The sequence below is a fragment of the Hemibagrus wyckioides genome, linkage group LG07 (assembly GCF_019097595.1).
Source record: "Hemibagrus wyckioides isolate EC202008001 linkage group LG07, SWU_Hwy_1.0, whole genome shotgun sequence".
Classification (NCBI taxonomy): Eukaryota; Metazoa; Chordata; class Actinopteri; order Siluriformes; family Bagridae; genus Hemibagrus; species Hemibagrus wyckioides.
Window position 1 is genome coordinate 15,824,033 of NC_080716.1, and position 23,607 is coordinate 15,847,639.

Genomic DNA, 23,607 nt, shown 5'->3' on the forward strand with positions numbered 1-23,607 from the left:
AAGCCAGGAGCAGATGAAGGGGCAGGGGGTGCTTTTCAGTCACTTTTCCACTAATGAAATTTGCATGTAGACTTTACATGAGCCCAAGGACGCCACTCTTGCTGTGCCTTGTTGGACTAAGGGCGGTGGACCTAGCAGCTCGTGATACGGCAGTTGCGCTGTGCGTCCGCACTGTGTTAATGTATGTACAAACAACCTCACATTAACAGCATAAACCCCAAATTAGGATAGAACTCAAGTCTTGAAGCTGATTATAAATTACAAACAGCTTTACTTCTTGTGCCACATTCACAAAATAAACCTTAATACTGAAATGCTGCTATGATTTAGGCCTAACTCTTGGTTTGCTGAAGAATCCTGATTTTAAGACTCTTGTTTAGGACTCTTATTTATTTAATTTTTTTCCACATTTTCCCCCAAAGAAATTCAAAGCAAAAACAGCTCCCAAATCTGCAACGATTTAATGGTAGTCTGGTGTATTTCTACTTCACTAAAGATGAAGACGTAGCACAAACAATTAAAAAAATGAAAGAATAAGACCAGAAACCAGCTACTGAGTTGATGTGTTTGGAATATTTAATGAAAAAGTACTTCTTCAAAAACCGTTCCTGATTGTGGGGGAATTATGCTTGTTAAATCTGTCAGGGATGCAGTCAGCTCACCTACAGAGAGAAGCAATGCAATACTACTCTCAGTGGCATGATTTTGCTTCTTGGAAAATGCAAATATACAGCACAAATAAATGAATATTCCCAGCCGGTGCCCAAAACCCAGCCACTGAATGCAGTGCCGGTCCCAAGCCCGGATACAAATGGGAGGGTTTCATCAGGAAGGGCATCAGGTGCAAAACCTGTGCCAAGTTGTTGTGCGGACCAGTTGGTCCACTGTGGCGACCCCTCACACATGTAGGGAGATCATCATGCAGCCTGTACAGTATCCAGCAATATGGTTTCTTCTAGAAGGTCATCATCTACAAAGCCATGCTCATACAGGCATAGAGTAATTAATAAAGAATCCATAAACTATTATCCTTTTAGTAGTTCTCAATGAACTGCTATATCTGGCAAAGCAATCATTTGCATTTTGTTTTTCCTACATGAAATTAATCAGCGCCTTAATTTTCATCCTGTATTCGTGACACTACTACACATATCTTCCATATTTGCGGGATGCTGAACTTTGTCAAAAGTACTGACCTTAACTGACTAAGCACTGTGGTAAAATTCACAAAATAAGGCTATTCTTTATATCTGACTGCCTAATTGAACTTCCTTACTTCCAATGTCAACAGACATCACAATCACTTGTTACTTTTTATGATGACTGTCAAACAGAGGCCTGTTTCACTAAGATGCAGTCATTGCGAAACATGGAACACTGCTGACCCGTTACATGCCAAGCCTCCAGACATTCCAAAGTGTAAAAAGCATTTCAATGATTTTTCCATTTTTCGTCTTTTATAGTTGACATCCAAAACAACTTCAGAAGTTTAGGGGAAGGGGGGGAGCCAAAATTGTGGTCACTAATAAAACATAATGTTGGTTCAATTTTGAATTTTCTTTAGTGTGTCCAAATATGCTAAAGGTTATTTAAAGGGTCCTCTTGATTCTGATGAAAAGTGCTTCTAGTGTTGAGTTGTAACCTGGGTCAGAGTGTATATTTCATTTCTTTGTTTCTTCACTTTTTTTTATATATATATATTTATATATATACTTGCCATCCAACTGGCTCATCTTGGTCCTAAAAATATAAAGGTTTACAAATTCCTCTACTGGTTCCTATGCACTTACAGAAAAAGGTAGCAGGTTGAATTTAAAAGAGGCTGCAAGATAAAGTTTCATGTCTGGAATTCAACCTGCACCAGAGCCCGAACTAATTTTTCACCCACCACTGTGCAAATTCCTGAGGCCATTTTGGAAAAAGCCAAAACGTCTAACCTTTCAGGCCAAACATCTGGAATTCCAGTACAGTATATTCAAAACAATCTACACATTAAAATCTGTGGATTTACCTTAAATCCATTTACTACTAAGCTACATGCAGCTTCTTTTATTTATTTATTTATTTATTTATTTATTTATTTATTTTTAAGATTTTTTTTTTTTTAAACTAGCTATAACCCTATAACCTTTACCTCTGGAATTGCGAATAGTACCAGGCACCTTTTACAAGTTTTACATGAATTAATTTTTGGAAGGGTGACAGAGTGCCCTGTTTTCACTCTGACTGTTTCGACCACCTTGTATCAACATTAGGCAGCTTGCCCACTTATGAAGCGACCTTGGCAATGTGCAGCTGGCACACAAAGCCTGGCTCTGCTGTACTGTCTAGTATTATTCCTCTACAAGTTCTGGCAAGCCGGAGCAAATGATTATGGCGTTTAGCCATAACTACAGTGAAGCCCTCAACGGAAGGGCTCGTTGATAGGTTTTATTAAGTGCACACACATACACACCCGTCTTGTCCTCTATGGTGCAATAACATTCATAATAAAAGCCCCAGACACATGGCCCCTCATTATACACATATACACCCATAAAATCATAAAAGTACACACACACCATCAATGATGGAAGCTTGACTGCCTTCGCCTACAAATATTCCACTGGTAAATGTGGGTGAATGTAAAGAAAGAGGCATGCACACACACACACACATTATGAAAGGCACTATTCAGAGACTAGAAAGCCTGCTCTATAGCCAAATTGGCTCCGATGGCAATTGTGGACCACGCAGCCAATCTTATTCCCCCGCCTCATTCATGTTGCCTCTGCGTAGATGTGCTGTGTTGCCTGAGAGGGGAATCCCCAACATACAGCTCACCCGAAAAGCCCCCATTTCTGCGCTCTCATTTTTTTGTGGCTTGTCGCCAGTAATTGAATTAAATGAATGTCTCTCTTTTTGACATCCATTTAATCATTTTTGTGTTTGTTTTTCTTTTTCTTCCCTCTGTTTGCACTGTTTTCCACTTGATTGTGAAGAGCAGTTCCACATTTCTGCCCTGCTGGCCACATGGTCCTCACTCACTGCAACAGGGGTACCAGAGTAGCATTTGGTGACAGTGATAAAAGTCTGCTTAGCTCTTTGTCTCTTTGTCTGTCTCTCTCTCTCTCTCTCTCTCTCTCTCTGTCTCTCATATACAACATATACTACAACCTCACTACAATATTGGCCAGACAGAGGTCCCAATAAGGACCCCTATTACTCTACACACACACACACACACACACATACACATGCACACACCACACATACATACACACAGCTAGGCCTAAATTCACACAACCCTCCACACACAAACACACACTCACTGGCACCACTTAAACACGTTGTGCCTGGTGACTCTGACACATGCTGTGCTGACATGCGCCACGACCGCACTGAGAGAAAATAAGGAGCAAATTCTATCATTCCTCTCCCACTACTGCTTTTTCCTCCCTTGACACAGTTGAAAAATAGCAGGCAAAGGAATGCTGGATTCAGCGTCATGTCATGCTTCTGGAACAGAGAGCAAGTGTGTGTGTCTGTGTGTGTGTGGGTGGGTGGACAGAGCGTGTGAGAGCTGGGCAAGAGCTGAGATCTCACATACACTGAATCTTTCTCTATAATGGACATGCGCTTACAGACACATACATATATCCTCTACTTCTGGCTGGTCAGTTTTTTGCTCACACACACACACACACACACACATACAGAGCACTGTCTTTGTTGAAGGTCAACAGCAATTGGATAATGTGCTGAGTTAACTAAAGCCCTTTAGCTAAAGATGATGGCTCCCTTGGCTCATTTTGAAACTGAAATATACTTTTTGTTTTACATGTAGTGGCAGCAACACTGGCAGAGGGCGTAGTCTCATGTTAAAAGCACTGCTTTGTCCTTCGTTTGGTGGGAAATGTGGTGCTGGCCCAAATGAAACACGCCTGTTACTTGCCACCTTTAGAAAGTTTCCCACCAAACACTTTCCACATCCCTCACATCACACAAATGAGGCCTAGAGGTGACCACTTTTATCAGTGGGAGTGAACGCATTTAACATTGGCACAAATCAGCGAGTCAATTCCTACCACAGATTGTAAAAGCCAGGAGCTTGTTACTGAAAGATGTGAGATTACATCCTAAAAGTCTAGCCTCATCACCTGTGAGGGATTTGTCATTCGGTTTCGTTTACTGTGGAAAGAACGGAAAGTTTGGAAAAAATTCTTTCCACTCATTACTCCTCCACCCCTTAGGCCTTTTGTGGACATTGCCACAGTCACTCTTGCATGTGCATGAACAGTCTAGTTGTATAAGGCACAGTCCTTTAATCACTTTTTTTTGCCATACCCTTTTAACTTAAATTTTTACTTACCGGACATAGATGATCCAGTGGGTAAGTGAGGTTTATTACGAAGACAATCGTGTGTGCTTAAAAAAGTTATTTACTAAAATTCTGTTACTTTTAGTACATTTATTTGCTTTGATGCCTCTTTCTTGTTCTAGGAGGATGATTTTATGGATTGGTGGAGTAAGTTCTATGCCTCGACAGGAGAGAGGAAAAAGTGTGGGAGCTATCTGGAGAAAGGACTCGACACTCTACAGGTAAAGCAAACAAACATGTAGACAGTGATATAAGTAATGCAAAATAATAATAGGTGATAGTACTTTCTGTACTTTTAATTTGTATTAATTTCCCTTCATCAACTGAGTCTCCACTACATGGAGTGAACATGTGGTTCTTCCAAAACTATTAAATCCATGCAATTCCACAGATTTCTTTAACTTATACAGGCACATATGTGTAGCATCACATTTACATTTATAGCATTTGGCAGAGGCCCGTATCCAGAGTGACTTACATTTATCTCATTTATACAACAGAGCAGTTGAGGGTTGAGAGCCTTGCTCTTGGGCCCAGGAGTGGCATCTCGGTGGTCCTGGGGATTAAACTCACAACCATCCAATCAGTAGTCCAACACCTTAACCACTAACCTACCAGTTTCCATTAGCCTAGGTGATAGCAGGCCTTTCCTTCAAATGACACACTTCACATTCTCCTAGTGTGACCATCTTGTTCAAATTCTGTGAGATATCTGGGTTGTAGGTGTCAAGGGCAGTGAAGCTCAAATGTTTAATGCTCTGGGTTACTGCTTGGAAGGTTAGCCTTCTAGTGCTGCCACTGTTGGACCCTTAAACAAGGTCCTTAACCTTTTCAGCTCCTGAGTGTTGTATCATGGCTGATCCTGCACTCTGACTCCATCTTCCTAAAATGGGATATGTAAAGAACAGAATTTCATTGTAATGTACATTTGATGAATAAAGGCTTCTTCTTAATATGGTTTCTGATTAGTGCAAATATTGCTGTTTGATTTGAGATGTTATGACCCTACAAAAATCAGGCACTGCAAACTTAAGTAGTGAATAGTAAAAAGATATATATAGTGCATAGTATGCCATTTGAGATGACTTTGGACCGCTAGTGTTAGGATTTTATTTACTGACAATAAGGAGAAAGCTTGGTGGTACTGCTTAGGAGCCATAGCTTAATTTCAGTGCTTGTATAGGCAGACCTGAGAAATAAACATCATCACTGAATGACTTACAGTATTAAATCAGTATGATAGATTGCTCAACTGAAATCACATCAGTGTCATGCACTGCCAAACAAAACCAACACGGCAATGGGAACATTGTCTAATGCCGCAGTAACATTAGCTCTGCAGCATGACTTCAGAGATCTGTGAGCCTTTGGGGACAGCACGTGCCGTCTTTCAAGTGTACACTTCCCTCTAGTCCACTCCAGCCCACTTCCCACGAGCCTGTCTGTTTAGAAAGCAGCCCCTCGGCTGACAACTTTTCCGATGAATTCACGTCGGGGATGCCGCAGGGGGATAACTGAGAGCAGACAGGGGCTCAGCTACTGACATCATCAATTCATTCCCACTTGTTCCACACCACCACAATCTTGCGCTCTCCTAGCCAGGCTTTCCATCCTTTCTAATCCCAGGAGCATAGTCTGACAGCCTTCCAGCCATCCTTTGTTTCTCAGGGTTTACCTTGCTCTTGTGTGGAAAGTTTGGCAAAAAAGGAAAAAAAATCTGAGGCTGAGCTTTGCTTCTGAGCAGGGAGGAGACACAAGTCACACTGACACCAACTCTCACTCAGAACTGCTGTGATCAGCTGTTATTTTGAACGAATGGTGCCTCAGGGAGAGAGAGAGAGAGAGAGAGAGACGGAGAGACAGAGAAGAAAAGAGATTTTGTGTGATGCGTGCAACGTCGCACATTGCTTGTGGGGATGATGCCAGGATTCTGAGTGAATCATTTGGAATAACACAGACTATTTATGGATATTCGCTCTTGCTCTCATCAATAAATTGTCTCCTGGGTGGCCTGTTCAATGCCTTTTTAGGTAGCTAAATTATGTGGTACATCGATATTACAGCAATGCATATTTTCCCTTCAGTGCATCAGTCATTTATAACATCTTTAAATGTCCTTGTTAAAAGAAAATGCCTTAATACCTTTACACGTATAATTATAACCACATTTAAGGTTGTTTTATGAAGTTTGAAATTTTAGACCTACAATTAAGGCCCATGAACTTAAAATCATCTTGGCAGTTGATACAATAACATGTGGTGTAATTATCCATTGAACAGTAACTGTTATGTAAGTATATTTTCAACGCTTTCCATGGAGGATATCTCCGTTTATAAAAACTCTGTCCTCTATGTTTGCAAAAGTTTGTATTCATTTGATGTCTCTTTGAATGCCTCCATCTATTAAGTCAGGACCTGCAGTAAAAACATGTTTTTCATTTTCTTTACAGTTCAAACCATCTTCAAGCCCTTCAACACAAGTCAAAAATGGTCTCTGTACTAGGCATCTCGCCCTCTCTTTCTCTCTCACTCACTCAATATTATTCCCTCTGCAGGTGTATGACACTGAACTGGAAAAAGTTGACGGCTTTGAGCAGCTGGCAGATTTCTGTCAGACGTTCAAACTTTACCGCGGGCGCACTCAGGAGAGTGAAAGTGATGATCCCTCCATTGTCGGAGAGTTCAAGGTGAAATCTTTTAAATCCCATATATGTCAGTGAAGCTTGTCACGCAATGACATGATACTCACTCAAACACTATAAGTGGTTTTGCTTGTATCCTTGCCTGCATTTGAGGTAATATATATGCAGATGTTCAGGTTTTCTAACAGTGTCTGAGGATTTTTATTTTCAACTGGCTACATTTCCATCTCTTTAACCTGGAACATTTGATGTGGAAAGTGATCACTACAGTGCAAATCATGTAAATGTGTAATGACTATGTGTTCATATGTAGAATTTGCTTTAATTTCACTTCTCCTACCTTGTTATACAGGGCATGTTCAAGATCTACCCATTATCAGACAGCGCATCCGCCCCTTTACCCCCTCGCCAGTTCTGTCTCCTTCCTCCTAACGGCATAGAGCTGTGTTTACTTCGGGTGTACATTATTCAGGCTTATGGCCTGCAGCCCAAAGACACCAATGGCAAGGTGAGTGCTACACTGTTACTCGATCATCAGAATACGTGCATCCATTATGATTACCTCATTTTATTTGAAGAAAGTCAAAGTCAAAAGTCAAAGAAGCTTTATTGTCACTTCAACCATATATAGCAGATGCAGTACACAGTGAAGTGAAACAACGTTCCTCCTAGACCAGAGGTGCTACACATAACAAAGACAAAGTATAGCGACGCAGACAAACATAGAGCTAAACATAGAGATAAAAAAATTAAGACTATAATTTAAAAATTAAAATTAAACTAAAAAATTAAACTATACTTAACGTGCAGTCTTTAAGAACTAGACATACAACAGAAGTGCACAGGAAGACAAGACAAGACAAGACAAGACAAGACAAGACAGTGCAGACAAACAACATATAGGCTGACTTTGTGCAATGAACAAGACAATGTTAGTAAATGAGTGTATACAGTGATTGCAGGTATTAAAGTGACATATGTAAACAGGATTAATATAAATATGTATAAATATATATAAGACTGCTTTTAGTGGGTAATCATAACCCATTCCTAAGCATTACATAAATCTTTAATAATAAAAAAAAAAGGGCTGGAGAGTTTAAATCTGTAAAGTGAGGACTGAGGTTATTTGGTCTACATTATCATTGCTAGCAGACTATTCAATAAAGTTAAGCTAGTGAGATTTTATGATTTCGACTTTCAGTCATTTTTGTCCTGTGTTTTGTGCTCAGTTTTTTATTACTCCAATTCAACAATATGAGCTGACATATTGTTTGCGTAAAAAAAGGGAACATTATAGGTATATGTAGTGTTTCCCAACACTGTTACAAAAAAAAAAAAAGATTAAAGCATATTAATATAACCAGCACAGGCCCCATATTAGGCAGAGGGCAGTTACCACTCTTAAGACTGTTCTATTCCTCGTATGCACAATAACAATTATTATTTATTGAAGAATGATGTAATATTTTATCCATGTTACTTATAATGTTCTAGAGCATCCAGAAAACAAGTTAGTTCATGTTATTATTGCTTATACATAGATGAACAGCAACAAAGCCACATCGCACTGGTGAAGTCATCGTCTCCCTATGGAGTCAGCAGTGGCACCTTTTGCTTACAGGCAATGTCACATTGAGCAGCATGTGGATCAACACTGACCCAGTTTCCTCTGACCTTTTTAAAACCCAGCCAATAAGATGAGCTCTTATATGAGACTTAACAAGATGTGACACACTAGTTACACAGTCTATATTGAATTTTGGGATTAGGAATTCTCTTGAGGAGGATACCAAACTTGTTTTTTTCCAACCTAAAATAGCTCTGGTGTTGGTTGTCATGGCTGGATTTAGAGACATCCACAACAGGCTAGAGATGAGAATAATCCATTTTGTAAAAACACGTCTAGAAAACATAGCACCACTTCAACCTAGCACACTTACAATTATAAACACTAGAAATGTTCCAGTTTTCAGTTCAGACTATTTTATAGTTCCTAAAATCTTCAGACGTCAGAATTTAGTCAGAGACATGTCTCTCTACTAGATTCTCTCTCTCTCTCTCTCTCTCTCTCTCTCTCTGCTCTAATTTTGCATGCAATTTTGTAATTTAATTTTAATGTAAAGGATCAAAAATTAAATTGTCTTGAAACGCTCTGAGCATGGTTCCTAGTCGTATATGTGGGAGTGCAAATATTGAATATATCTTTGCAAATAAAACAGACTTGATTTATGTGGCTCAAATGTCAGTAATTCAGATGTCAGTAAGTAAGTAAGGGTACTTACAATAATCATCAAGCCCTGGTAAAGTCATTTGGTGCATCTGCAATTTCAGAAACAAACAAGTCATGGCTCAGCCTAAACACAATTGAATAGTCTCTGGCTAAAATTATTCCCAAAAAAAAAAAGTAATAATAATGAAGAAAATTAAAAAATAAAAACACTAAACATTTCTTTAGCTTCAGCTTCATGATCTTTACTGTGGTGTCTTTGCCCTCATAGCGATACTGTTAATAGCAGTTTGTAAGGAAACGTCAACAGATTTAACAAACCATTAAGCTACAATATTATATATTGTACATTTTTAATAGCATTTAGCGCTATTCTGTGCTAGACTTTAGATTTTAGACACTATCTCGCTAAAATATCTAAACCGCTTCCACACCCTGAATTAGATGTAGATGTAGACGTTCTTGGCATTGTCTGCTAAAATGTAATCTGGATATGGAGCAGCTGAAAGTTTTCTTTTTCTTTTTTTCTTTTTTTTTTTTTTACATGTGAATCTATTTCAGTATAATTCACGATACTGCGAAACAGCTGGAAAGATCAGTGATAAGCTTCTCAATAACTGATTAATGAAATAAAACTGATACTCGCCAAATAACACAACTTCCATTCGCCAACATATAATGCATTTGTGTTATAAATACCATTGTTATTAAAGATACAGTATCTTGGGTTAATTAGTGGAAAAGTGCAATATTTGAGGGAAACATGATAGTTTTGTGAGAAAACCATCAACTGTATGTCATTTGCTATAATAGTGAAGTTAAAAACAACAGGTTAATATTGTCGAAATTCTACTGCGAAGTTTAATAGTGTATATGGATTTTCATGGCGAACCAAATCCCAGGAGGATTTTTGAAGTTCCACACTCTCCTGTGAGTCATTAGCTGTGAACACGCTCTGATGATGTTTTGTCATTACCTACTCAGGTCAAGAGTTATGATATGGAACATTTCACACACGCACTAGCCTCCTCTGAACCCTACAATTATCGTCGAGGTCGAATGATTTTTCCACACTACTAGTGAGAGCGGGGTTACTTTGAGTCAAGAGAGGTTTTGCTGCTGTATGTGCTGGACATTGATGGATATGCTGCGGTGTGTGTGTGTGTGTGTGTGTGTGTGTTAATACACTTTGATGGATCCCTTTTCACTCTCTCTATACACAGTGTGACCCATACATCAAGATCACATTAGGGAAGAAATCAGTAAACGATCATGACAACTACATACCCTGCACCTTGAACCCAGTTTTTGGAAAGTAAGTCTCTCTCTCTCTCTCTCTCTCACACACACACACACACTTTCTCTCTTTTTCCTATTTGTTGCTCATGCACATGCAGGCAAATGATTGTACTCTGTCAGTGCAGTATATCAGAAGGGAATTTAAGCAGGGGCACCAGCAGGGGTCGCTATACTCTTAGCAATAGTCACATCACTATTTCTGTAATACCTGAGTCATTACACACTAATAAGTTACAACTCATACTGATGCAAACCAGATAATGGCAGGACATGGTTGATGTTCTCAATAAGAATATTCCATTTGATTAGAACATGAATGGAGAAATGATTAAAACCTCATTCTTATGAAGAACGGTGAGTCAAACAACACAAAGAGTCAGGAGTCATGGTATAGAAGTAAATTTCAACTACTAACTACTTTTTTTTTTTCTCAGGATGTATGAACTGACGTGCTCCCTGCCACTGGAAAAAGACCTAAGGATCATGCTGTATGATTATGACATGCTGTCTAAAGATGAAAAGATTGGTGAGACTGTCATTGACCTGGAGAACCGCTTCCTTTCACGTTACAGTGCCTGCTGTGGCCTTCCCCAGTCCTACTGTGTGTAAGGAGTACACACACACACACACACACACGTTTATTATGTGTACGTTTATACTCTAATCCTTATGAGGATCTTCCACTGGCACTATTATTCATACAGTGTACTAATACTATGCTACATCTAAACCTTAACTGTAACCTCAGTAATGGCATCTCTATGGCATGGATTTCCTTTTGGGAATCAGCCAAACGTCCCAACAAGGTCTAAACTGTCAGATATTCCAATTCATGTTGGCACATTTAGTCTGCAACATCTCACAAACCTCTGAGGCAAAAAAAAGCATAAAAAAATGAACCTGTCTTACTTCTGCTAGTGTAATAGTGCTCATAATTAAACACCGTATTTCAAAATGTGCCTGGAGAAATAATATTGTATTTGTGTGATTATGAACATCTGATCTGTATTATATGCCTGTTCCTGACACTCACACAGATCTGGAGTGAACCAGTGGCGAGATCAGATGAAACCCACCCAGCTGCTCCATCGTCTATGTCAAAGAAGAAACTACAAACTGCCTGTCTACAAGCACGACAGAGTGATTTTTAGAGGCCATGAGTACACCACTGCAGACCTCGGTCAGTACACACATACGCACTATGTACGTCACTAAATTTCTCATTTGTAACATGTAATGTGTGTGTGTGTGTGTGTGTGTGTAGATGCCATTTATTAGGGAGTAGATGGGAGGGTAAGAAATGAAGGTCTTTTCCTTGGAGCAGCTGAGTGTATTAGTCACAAGTAAAAACTAATCAAAGCAGCGGTCCAACTCAAACACCCTGCGATATACGAAACCTGCCTAAATGTACAACATCAGTGGCATGGACATTTTTCAACAGAATATATATCCTTCCTCCCACAGTGATCCCACATCCCTCATTGCAGAAACGCACCTGAGAGGAGTTTGCAATTAGAGTTCCACTTATTTCCCTATTATCCCCTCCTGTGTCCCGGCTTTCATTTCCTCTGTCTAAAACTCCAAACACAATAACCAACAAATAAAGCCAAACTGAGGTTTTCTCTCTTTCCTTTGCTACTGAGGTGAGGCACACAGTCAGGGAGACTACGGGCTCCAGCAGCCATCTTTCCAAGGTCAGTTCCAGATTTACAGTGCGCTAGTGCGCTAGTCTGACCAAGCCAAGGTCAACACTGTGGTGGGCTTCTCCACTCTCTCCATCCTCCGGCTCCCGTTTCACCACCAAGGAATACTACCTCGTTTTGTTTCCCTCCACGTAACCATAGTGACCCATGCTAAAGCGATTGTCAGGTGGCCTTTTGTGGACTTCCAGCTTCTTCATGGTCAACCGTGTGCCTCCAATCCTCTCGTGTTTCTATCCTCTCCACACCCTGACCATGTTTCCCACAGGGATGTGACACAGGGTATGAGCCTATAAACTCAGCAGAGGAGAATGCTTTTTTTTCTCTCTCTTTCTGTCTCTCTCTCTTAGTCTCTCTGTCTTGGAAGAGGAAAAATCTCCTCTTAGATCAACACAGAAATCATTGGGTCATCCAGAGAACTGAGAAGGATAAACTCTTCAGACCATAGAAATGAAATGCTTCATGAATTTACTTTACAGTCCCGCTCAACCCCCCCCTTTTCCCAACGTCTCATTGATGACTTTATAAAGACGTGTTTCAATTGCCCACTTCAGCTCAAATATGAGGGTCAAGTCCTGATATTTTTTGCACAAAACAATATTGCGGTGAATATTATGCTTACTGCACATCACTTTTAAAGTATTAGGTTTTAACAAAAAAAAAGAGAACCAGAAAAAGGCATTTGGCTGGAGCAATTTCCTGGTATGCTGAAAAAATACACATTCTGAACATTCCGGAAATCACTTACATGCATGCGTTCATTACACATATACACCATAATATTGATGCAATGATGATGGATCTGTCTGTCACTCCATTTCTGCTGTAGATGAGGCAAAGCCAGTAAACCCTCACCTTGGGCCACTGGAGGAGCGGCTGGCTCTGCTGGTGCTGAGGAGACAAGGCCTTGTGACTGAACATGTGGAGACTAGGCCTCTATACAGCCCCCTGCAGCCTGACATAGAACAGGTAACACTCATTTTGTTTTCTTTGTAAAATAAAAGTGGGTGCAACAGTACAACATTTTGAAATGGTAAAGGTGATTTATTTTGAGTCAAATGACGACTTAAAAGTACCAGAAATACAAATGTTGGATGTGGTAGCTTAACTGTGAGTTCGAATCCCAGGTCCACCAAGCTGCCACTGCTGGGAGCCTGAGCAAGGCCCAGTGATGTATAAAATGAGGTCATGTCCCTCTGGATAAGGGCGTCTGCCAAAATGCCAGAATTGTAAAGTGTAAACATGGAAAGTTCTATATGATTATTGTGGATCAAATCTCTCTGCCTAAACACATAGATAGAACCTCTTAATTCTAAGGTACTGCATTAAAGTACCAAATTGTAATGTATATATACCTCTCATATTGGAATGTTGGGTATTTTTATATTATCATCTGACTGACACGTTTTTATACTCGTATTCAGGGACGGTTACAGCTGTGGGTAGATATTTTCCCTAAATCCATGGGCCCCCCAGGACCACCTTTCAACATCACTCCACGCAAAGCGAAGAAGTAAGATCCAAGAACCAAACTATCATGTTTTACAGTAAAAAAAATTAGTTTTGTCCATTTCCAGGAGATTATTGAAAAATTTTCTTCTACAGGTTCTTTCTCCGCTGCATCATATGGAACACGAGTGATGTGATACTCGATGACGTCAGTGTCACAGGCGAGAGGATGAGTGACATTTATGTGAAAGGGTACGTCCGTCCTGACGTTCTAATGAGGTTTTTAAGCCTGTGGAGATGTGTAATTTTGCTTGCTATTGTTTCCTATGCCACACATTTTCTTGTTTGTCTGCTGCCAATGTGACTAATAGTAGCAGTAAGGTGCTGAAGAGAGTGAACTGCGGAAACAAACACAGTTGCAGGGCAACAGGAGCGATCTGTCAAACCTAATGACATTGTCATAGTGAACATATTGTGTGGCGTAACTGCGGATTTTGTTTATCGCTTGCAGATGGATGCAAGGACACGAGGGGAACAGGCAGAAGACGGATGTGCATTATCGCTCGCTGGGTGGCGAGGGGAACTTTAACTGGAGGTTCCTCTTTCCCTTCCATTACTTACCTGCTGAACAACTCTGTACTGTTGACAAAAAGGTGAGTTTCACTGTCTGTCAGGAACTGTAGTCTATACACAAAGCAAGCTACTATTATTTCTTCATTATTCTTTCAGTACCTTTGGTAAAAGATTGTCATTGTCAATTGGCCAGCATGATACACGCAAAATCACTTTACATCAGCTTCCCTAACTGGTGTCAGCTGTCTGATTGAAAGTAGAACCGAAAGCTAAATTCCAGGCCTGATCAAGTCATTCGGCTTCGGTAAGGCTCTCTGGGCAAATCCACAAGCCCTAAGTGATCTTTAAAGCTGCCACAGAAAGCCTTTACGTGATGGAAATCCTCAGAGCAGGCAAGTACAAGAGAACAAATCGTCTCAGACTTCAGAAATTGGCTGCCTGCTCTCTTCATACTGTAACAAGGTACAAGAAGTATCGTCAAAGCATGTCTGCCACGCATCCCAGCCAAACCTGGTTCAGGGAAAACAGCTGTGATGGACAGGGCACTTAGAGTGAGGTTTTGGCAAGCAACAGATCAGTTATGGTAAGATTTAAGATAGCGGTTGCACCCATTACACCCAGAGTGGGCAATTATGTCAGCTGTCAGTAGATAGATCCACTTTTGGCTCTGGGTTTTCTGGAGTACGCTCCAATTGAAGCGATACATTACGAAAGTCATTTGTGGGCATTAAAAGGAGAGTGATAGATTAGGTGTGAGGGTTTGTTTTGATTGGCCGTTGCATGGTTGTCAGGCGGACAGACAGGGCTTGTTTACGGGTGCAGGGCGTGACTTCATTATCCCTACAGTGCTGCTGCTCACATCAACCACTGCTACTGTACGGCGTCTGTGCTGTCACACTGATGGCATCCTGTCTGGCGGCTGGGTGTAGAAATGGGGTAGTAGTGACACTCTATCCGAGCAAGTTTGTCATGCTATTCTCTCTCTCCTGCTCTCACTTCAGCTCTGTCTCTCACTCACAGTCGAATTCTCTCCCTCTCACGTTCTCTCCATCGTTTTCTCACTTGCTCTTTCTCATTCACTCTCAAGCTCTATCTGTTTACATCTGCCTCTCATTGTTTCCTTCACTTACACTATGTTCCCTCTCACTACATTTCTCCCATAAATTCTCTCCAAATAATATTTACCAGTAAAGTGATTTGAGAGCTGAGCAACTAGCTGAAAAGAAATGTATAACATTGTGGAGGTTATACATTTTAGGACAGAATATAGAAGACAGAGTAATTCAATTAATGCAATGAAATATTTATTTATTTAGTAGATTTCTAAACTTTGAAATGAAGAGTACCAATGTGTAGGCACAGTTGTGTATGAGTTACAATACCAAGGCAAAGCATGTTTCTGATATTGCGTATTGTGAAGCTACATACTGCCTTCCATTCAGTAGCTACAGCTGACTGTAAGTACATTATGCACTGAGAATACTACATCTGCCATGTTGGCATTGTCATGTGCCCTATAACGTCATAACCGCAAAAACAAACCTTCAGATATGGTTAAAAAGTATGGTTTATTCACAAGGAGCAAAGTTTAATACCAATATTACATTCAGTTCCAGTCCTGTAGCCTTATGGGATAGCTCCACTGGTTACATAACTACAGAATCTCTGGGGAAGCAGTAGGTCATATATTTCTGTTTTATTAATGCTGAGAATTTAGACATGCGAGTCTAAATGGAGTACTGCTTTTGCCTTCTGTATAGAAGTTGAGATATTCTCATGCATCTTAATTTTGTTAATGACATCACATGCAAAGTAGGAGAAGAAGGCTGTATATAAATAAAGCTTTTGAATATATTCAGTGTTCCTGGTAGCTAATGGTTTTGAAGAGATGTACTAAGAAGAATGAAAGAAAACTTCCATGACATATGCATGATTGCATACAAAGTAAAATGGATAAATTGTAATTAAAATAGAAAAATGCAGTTCAGACATGAGTGTGTCGTAAGTTAATACGGTGTATTATGAAAGAATATCTTCTATAGCCTCAAATAAATCACAAATACTAAACTGATAATAGCATGGTGATAATCAGCATTTAAAGAAACTTTCAGATTCTTAGGCATAAGTTAAAAATCAGTGGCAGGAACATACATTTCCATACACTTCATACTTGCTCTTTGTTCTTTCATACTTTCATGCTTGCACTGTGTGAGGGTTTCATTAATCGATTAACACAGGCAGTCTGTACTTTTTTGTGGAAAGGTGGCTCACATTAACAGAAACATACTATTTTGCTCCTGTAAAGGATGCAGTCCATCATAGTCCCTGTAGGTGATTTAGCTTGTACTTTAGTAGAAAAGGACTTGACAAAATGATTATCATAATAATGAAACTAACATCAGAAAAGTGCATTTCTTTTGCTGAATGTCATGTAAATTATCACAAATAACTGCCCATACCTGGTCTTTATAACTGCCTCCAAACTCTTCTATATCCTCTGAGCAGCTTTTAGATCCTCTTAGTTGCCATATTATTAAAAGGGTATACTGTTACCTTCAACCACTTTTTTTTTCCATATCTGTTGTAAGTAAAGCAAATGTCCTGCACATGCAGGGCTTCAGATCAGGTCTGGATACTGGTCTGGATAGGTTTTTTTTTCTCTTTATGTTTCGAACTATATTCAGAAAATGAAATGTATGAGCATTTTTTTAAATTAATGTGCCATTTCTCAACAAATAACAGTTTATTTACATTCAAGCTGCCATTTCCCAACTTTCCAACAATCTTCAATTAATAATTTAATAGCTTTTACTTAGTTATTGCTAAACTTAGTAGTTACTATGTAGTTATTACTAATTAGTGACTTAGTTTTCAGTTTCTGAAGTGCATGTAAAGACACTGATTACTGTGAAAAATGATTATTATTTGAAGCATTATTGCTACATATGTTATACATGTACAAATTCTATCTGTGTGTGCAGGAGCACTTCTGGAGTTTGGACAAGGCTGAAACAAAGATTCCTCCTAAAATCACCGTTCAGATCTGGGACAATGACAAGTTCTCCTTTGATGATTACCTTGGTATGAGTCAGACCTCCAATTCAGCAAGTTCAGTGGTGTTAACCTTCGCGAAACCACAGAACTCCACCATTTCTCAGCCTTGACATGACAGCAGAACAAGAAGCAAAACACTGCATGAAATAGGACCACACTGATAGAATCCTTATGTTTAAACTCACTGCATGTACAAGTGCGTCTTGTTGTGCATGTGTGTCTGTATATATGTGTGTGTATATTTCATAATTAGTTTGTTGCATATGTCTGGGCCTCAGTTTGAACCTATGTAACTTGTAGCCTTTGTCCCTGAGGCTACACCACACACAGTGGACCCCTACACAAATACATCATTCATCTTCACGACTGCTGTTATTATTACATTTATTAAACTTATTTCCAGCATATCAGCAAATTCAGGGAAAATAAGAGTTATGGCCTTAGGAACATAGCTCCCAAAAGAATGCTGTTCCCTGAATTATGGAGTATGGATGTATATGTTTAAATAATAATTCATACAGCCACAGTGTTAAATTTACATTTTTACAGACTGTGACAAATTGTTCACTTTAGGGTGGCAAAGTATAAAACTGCCAAACAGTTTTCTCAAAAGGGAATGGTTAAAAAAATATAAGCAAAAAGACAGCAGCTCTCTTTCTCTTTGTCTTTTTCTCACTCAGGTTGTTTGGAAATGGATCTGAACCACATGCTGAAGCCAGCAAAGTCTCCTGAGAAATGTGGTCTGGAGCTGCTCTCTCAGCCCCAGGACAAGCTGGTGTCTCTGTTTGAACAAAAGACAGTCAAGGGCTGGTGGCCTTGTGTGTGTGACAGACAGGGAGAGAAGATCTTAGCTGTGAGTGACATCTAACACACACAAACATCTTGTAGCAATTCACAAAATATGTATATGTACAGTGTTTGTAGTGTATGACAAATTACCCTGAACAAGACTTCTGACATGTTTCCCTTTGACCCTGTAACTTACTGATAATGGAGGTCTAAGGGAAGTTAGTCGAGTAACATTTATCTTCATTCATTCATTCATTCATTCATTCATTCATTCATTCATTCATTCATTCATGATTTCTAAACCACATGATTAGCAACCTGAGCTCAGAATTGTACCAGCTCTACTATCTGCTCCAACTTTATGAATTCTTAAGTGTAACTTTTAGACTTAACTCTAAGTTTGATATCCATATTGTTTGTTTTTTTCTCAATACATTCTGTTTTGAGTGCCTATTCTGAATTTCTGAATATCAGTTACCAAAAGTAGACATTTTCCTTCTGATTGAACATAAAATCCCAAAACCCTGTGTAACTAAACCGAACATTCTTGCTGTATTGCTGTAGGGTTTAAAAGTCGGATAAAACCACACTAAAACAGCTTTGATAAGACATTCTTAAATAAATATTTTAATCCCATGTAATGTGGTGAGTGAGTAGAGACAGGACACGTGTGTAAACTCAGTGTGAGCTTTGGCAAATCCAAGGAATGTAATCCATGTCAAATGCATGGAGGGGGGGTATACACAGACAGGCAAATTTAAACAAAGATAATCCATAATCAGAAACAAGGCAAAGCAGCAAGGGTCAAAACCAAGAAGTATAATGAAACACAGAACTTGGAAAATAAGGCTCAGAAATGAATTTACTAATAGCACAATAAAACACAACACTAAGGAGAAACAGGAGAGTATAAATAGACAAAATCAAGAAGTAACACTTAACAGGTGGACACAATCAAGTAACAAACCAAAAACAGGGTGGCGGAGACAGGACCAAAACAGTAACCAAAACAGAAGCACATGGTGCTTGTCACTGTCACAGACACAAAAGAGGATCTGTGACAACCCATGACCCTTATTGTTAGAGGAAAATGTCATTTATTTTAGAAATTTCATGTTATATTCAACACTTCTGATAAGTTTTTGGGAAATGGTTTTCTGTTAATTTTTCTTGTCTCAGAGACGGAAATGTGCAAATGTGTGTGATTTGTCCCTCAGGGTAAGGTTGAGATGACGCTGGAGATCGTGTCAGAGCAGGAACAGGAAGAGAGGCCTGCAGGTTTGGGCAGAGAAGAGCCCAACATGAACCCTCGTCTGGAAGAGCCACAGTGAGTTGATTCTTCCTGTTTGTTCCCAAAACACTATATATGCCTCCAAGATCATTCAGACTGCATTACTACAGATTGCTGTTTTTCTTCATGAGTCAAATCTGAAGATAAATGAATACAGCTTGATGGACTGATATCTGGCTTCTCGTTATCTCTGTGCAGGCGTCCTGAAACCTCCTTCCTCTGGTTCTCCTCTCCTTATAAAACCCTGAAGTTCATAGTGTGGCGGAGGTTTAAATGGGTAATTCTGGGACTGATCATTCTGTTCTTCATCCTGCTCTTCTTGGGAGTCTTTCTCTACGCTTTCCCGGTACGATGTGTGTATGATTGTGTGTGTGTGAATGTGTGTGTGTGTGTGTGGGGTGGGTATCATTTCTGGGTGGGAATATTACAGATCAAAGGATAGATGTAGAGTGTGAATAGCTTGTATCTCTCTGATCATATTTCAAGAATGTGGGGACCATTATTTAATATTGCACCTGGGTCAAATATTTCTCTAGCACACACACACACACACACAAACACACACACACACACACAAGCTCAATGATGATGATAAGTGCACTATAGTCACACATTGTTTCACTTAGAAAGCCCTGATTTTACTTATTCCTTAGGCAGTTCTGGAAAATGTTTCGGTTGCTGATTTTACCGTTAGAATTAGGTTATGTCTCTTTCGTGTGAATCACCCAATATGGTCTGATGCCTGGAAATTTGTAACTATTCACATGACTCAGTTTGTATGAAGGTTGCAAATGTTGGGGTTAAGATCGTAGACAGGGTACCATTTACTGAAATCCAACCACATAACCTCGCTTGGTAAAATTTGCATAAATTTTTTTAAAGCTCAGATTTGAATGACCTTTTGCCATTTTTCCATTCTTGCAGAACTATGCTGCTATGAAGATGGTCGGCCCCTTCAGTGGACTAGGAAACGGGAAACAATAAGCAGGGGGATTTGAGAAGACTCTACGGCCCTCCTAGTACCTTCTACTGTTATGCCAAATACATCTCAGTATTCAAACTGCTCCATCACTGTTACTGGGTTCCTGTGGGATAATTAAGTCATATCACCTGGGCCATTGTGTTAGAGCACACAGAAATCCATGCAGCGCCTACTGATATCTGTCTTCAACTTGAATGGAGCACAAGCTACAAAAGGATTGGAGTGTAACCTGATGTTAGACAGAGATAAGCGTGTAAAATAATGTGTGTTTGTGTCTCTGATCAAGCCATCTCTTATGCATGTAGAAATGCCCTGTAACTCGTGTGTTAACTCTGAGCTCCTTGGCCCTGTTTGTGACCTAATGCTGAACTCACTTCGCCTTCTGTATTCTGTTTGACTCCCCATGTATACTTTTATCTCTCTCTTTCTCTGATTTAAATCCTTCTTCATGCTGTCTGTAGAATTCTGGCCTTTTCACAGCTAGCCATAGGCTTTCTTCTGCCTTAACATAGAGAAAAAGAGACAGAATTGCCTTTCCTCCTCCTGTGCCTTTATCCCTCACCACCCGCCCCTTTTGCTTTCAGCATGCACTGATGCTTTAGGTTAAAGCCTGGATTTGTCCTGTGAACTTGTAAGGTCTGAGGCAACCTGCTTGTTAGCCGAGCTCCAGCTGTCAGCAGCCCTATGTTTGTCTGATAACAAATATCAAAACCTCCACAGAAATCCCTCACTAAATGGACATGGGGTTAGCTGTGAGCTAGTTATATGCGTGTTTGTGTGTGTGTGTGGAGACTGGCTGTGTGAGATAGAGAAAAAAAAGTGGGAGTTTGAGAGGGCATGTAATGTGACTTTAACTGTTAAAAAGCAAAAATAATGTAATGGCTGTAATTGCCTGTGTATATGAATGAGTTTAGAATCACACGTGTGCATCTGGCAAGGTCAGGAGTACTTTAAAGGACTCATAAAAAGACAATCAGCGTGATAAAACATACTGACAGAAGTAGGTTATGTGCTATGCTCCCTACTGTGTTGAGTGAAACACAAGCTTAGGGGTCGAAGCACGGCCACTGGAAGGGTCAATCAGATCATAGTGCAGGGCTCCACTGTGCTGCATCTATTACATAAGTCTGACCTTTGTGTGCTTCGAGGGCTTAGCAGTGTGTTTATCCTACAGCTAGAACTACACAGTGTCATTCTGTACCTGGTTCAAGAGAGCCAGGCTAATCCCAGTGAATTTTCACTGATTTCCTGGAGCGTGCCCAAAATGGTGAAAAAGGCCCTTTAATTCAGTCTGAGACTGACATAATTTAAAATTATGACATAAGATAAGGAACCTGGGAAAGAATATCAACAATTTAAAAGATAAATATATTTGTTTTGTTGGTTTCTTTCTCTTCTGTATTCAAACTGAGTAAATCTGTTCTATACCTGTACTAAAGCTGTACAGTCCCCAAATACTTGAAATGGTTCATTTTGCAGGACAGTTGTTGATACACATAGACATAGTCCATGTAATTGAGGGTTACAATCTACCCAAAGACTGACTAGCTATTATGTCAATGTAATGCCTTGTTAATGTTACACAACATGACAATCTGGTCTGTTACTATTTCTGTGAATATAACACTGCTGTTACTCTGAATGCTGCACTATATCTAATCTAATCATGAATGCGTTGGGAATATGTTGGCTTTAATCCCTTATAGGGATAAATTCACTGTGCCTAAAATTGTATGTGCATCCATTTTCAGACAATATATGGTTACAACATAGCAATATTCCAGTAAGAAAATATATGCCCTCTCTTGTCTTTTGTTGCATCAAGACCTACATTAAATCTTCTTTAAAAAATGGTATGAAGCATAAAGCACATTCCACATATTCAGCATTTTCTAAATGAAGCTGCTTTGAGGTAGCATGCATGTGGATTCTGTGTTTAAATGATCGGCCTTTAGTGAGTTTTTCAGGAACCTGGGTTCATCTTTCAGTGTGTCTATGTGAAAAGGAAAAAAAACTAAAATATCACATTTATTGTAGCTTCTGCATTATTGTTTTACGTGTTCAAAATGTTAAGAAATCAGCATAAACAACCTAATACCACAGGCCATGCATACCTTAGGATTAAATTCTCAAATAAGATACAGGCAAGAGACCACGTCGTTGTTTGCCCAGTTAGAAACTTAGCCACATTGTCGTTAGCTTAGCCCTGGAATCTCGCTGAGTAGTGTAGTCCTGGAGTGTGTGGATGGTGTTAGCCTTATAAAAACACATTAACCAGCAGGAACTCAAGGAAGGTGTGGCACATAGAGTGTTCGGGTTGTGCCATGTGGAATGGACCTCCACCAGACCCTGTCTCACTGCCGTCGCCTTGCTGATGCTTCAAATGAGCTGGCCTGCCTTGAAATAAAAGCAGGAATTTAATCGAGTGTGAATCATGGCCCTGTAAAAGTGAGTGAGAGAGAGAGAGAGAGAGAGAGAGAGAGAGAAAAGGGGTGGAAAAACAAAATAGAAGCTTATTCTTACGAACATGTGATCTATTTCTACAATACTTGGAGTAACTGTCAGCCACATCACTATTAAGTTGAAATTTAGTAAGGATTCAAAGCGTTCTCAACTGGATCTGTGAAATCATTCAATGAATTCCATACATCATTCAAAATTATGTATAGTACCTCAGGGTGAATGACAGTAACCCAGACATTATGCAAGAGGCGATATCCGGGGCAAGTGACATCATGGTGACATCATGAAGTGCACTGTTTTAGGATGGACAGAGATTACAAGCCCCTGTGCTGTGATGATGCTGATGATGGAGCTGAATAACAGAGGAACTGACAATCAAAATGCACCAGTACAATGATTGGGCCAAAATTTCTTTTCTTTGCCAAAAGCAATGCAAGACATTATTTTCTTGCCTTTTTTCTTATTACCTTGCTTTGATGTTCACTATTCATGTTCTTCAGTTCAATACTACTAGCTAAATAAAACTAACTGAACTATTTCATCCATAACAAATAAGAACAAGAGGCTCGGTTGTGGTTGCTAAATGGAAATTAGCCATTTAAAGTATCATTATACATGTAACATCCGCTATCTCGTAGAATCAGAGATAATAATAGATAAATGAAGACTACACTCACCAAATGGCTTGCTTTCATAGGGACAGAGATTTCTTTTATATAAACATTGTGTTTCAGAGGGATTAGACATGTGCTTGAACACCACAAAAGAGCACAAG

At 39.6% G+C, this 23,607-nt stretch overlaps 1 protein-coding gene across 8 annotated transcripts in view; it reads left to right on the forward strand.

Moving 5' to 3' along the window:
* The window catches only part of dysf (dysferlin, limb girdle muscular dystrophy 2B (autosomal recessive)), a 72,703-nt gene extending 49,386 nt beyond the window's left edge, over positions 1-23,317 (forward strand). For 3 of the 8 annotated variants that reach the window (XM_058394640.1, XM_058394637.1, XM_058394638.1), the window contains exons 42-56: positions 4,483-4,581; positions 6,916-7,047; positions 7,355-7,510; positions 10,456-10,547; positions 10,966-11,136; positions 11,569-11,711; positions 13,061-13,200; positions 13,656-13,744; positions 13,837-13,932; positions 14,192-14,333; positions 17,235-17,334; positions 17,988-18,160; positions 19,314-19,423; positions 19,586-19,733; positions 20,312-23,315. In XM_058394640.1, coding sequence (XP_058250623.1) covers positions 4,483-4,581; positions 6,916-7,047; positions 7,355-7,510; positions 10,456-10,547; positions 10,966-11,136; positions 11,569-11,711; positions 13,061-13,200; positions 13,656-13,744; positions 13,837-13,932; positions 14,192-14,333; positions 17,235-17,334; positions 17,988-18,160; positions 19,314-19,423; positions 19,586-19,733; positions 20,312-20,371 — 1,851 coding nt within the window. In that variant the 3' untranslated portion in view covers positions 20,372-23,315. Of the gene's footprint in view, positions 1-4,482; positions 4,582-6,915; positions 7,048-7,354; positions 7,511-10,455; positions 10,548-10,965; positions 11,137-11,568; positions 11,712-13,060; positions 13,201-13,655; positions 13,745-13,836; positions 13,933-14,191; positions 14,334-17,234; positions 17,335-17,987; positions 18,161-19,313; positions 19,424-19,585; positions 19,734-20,311 lie in introns of all 8 variants that reach the window. The other 5 variants (XM_058394641.1, XM_058394635.1, XM_058394642.1 and 2 more) reach the window with 3 other exon arrangements.
* The last annotated feature ends 290 nt before the right edge of the window (positions 23,318-23,607 follow it).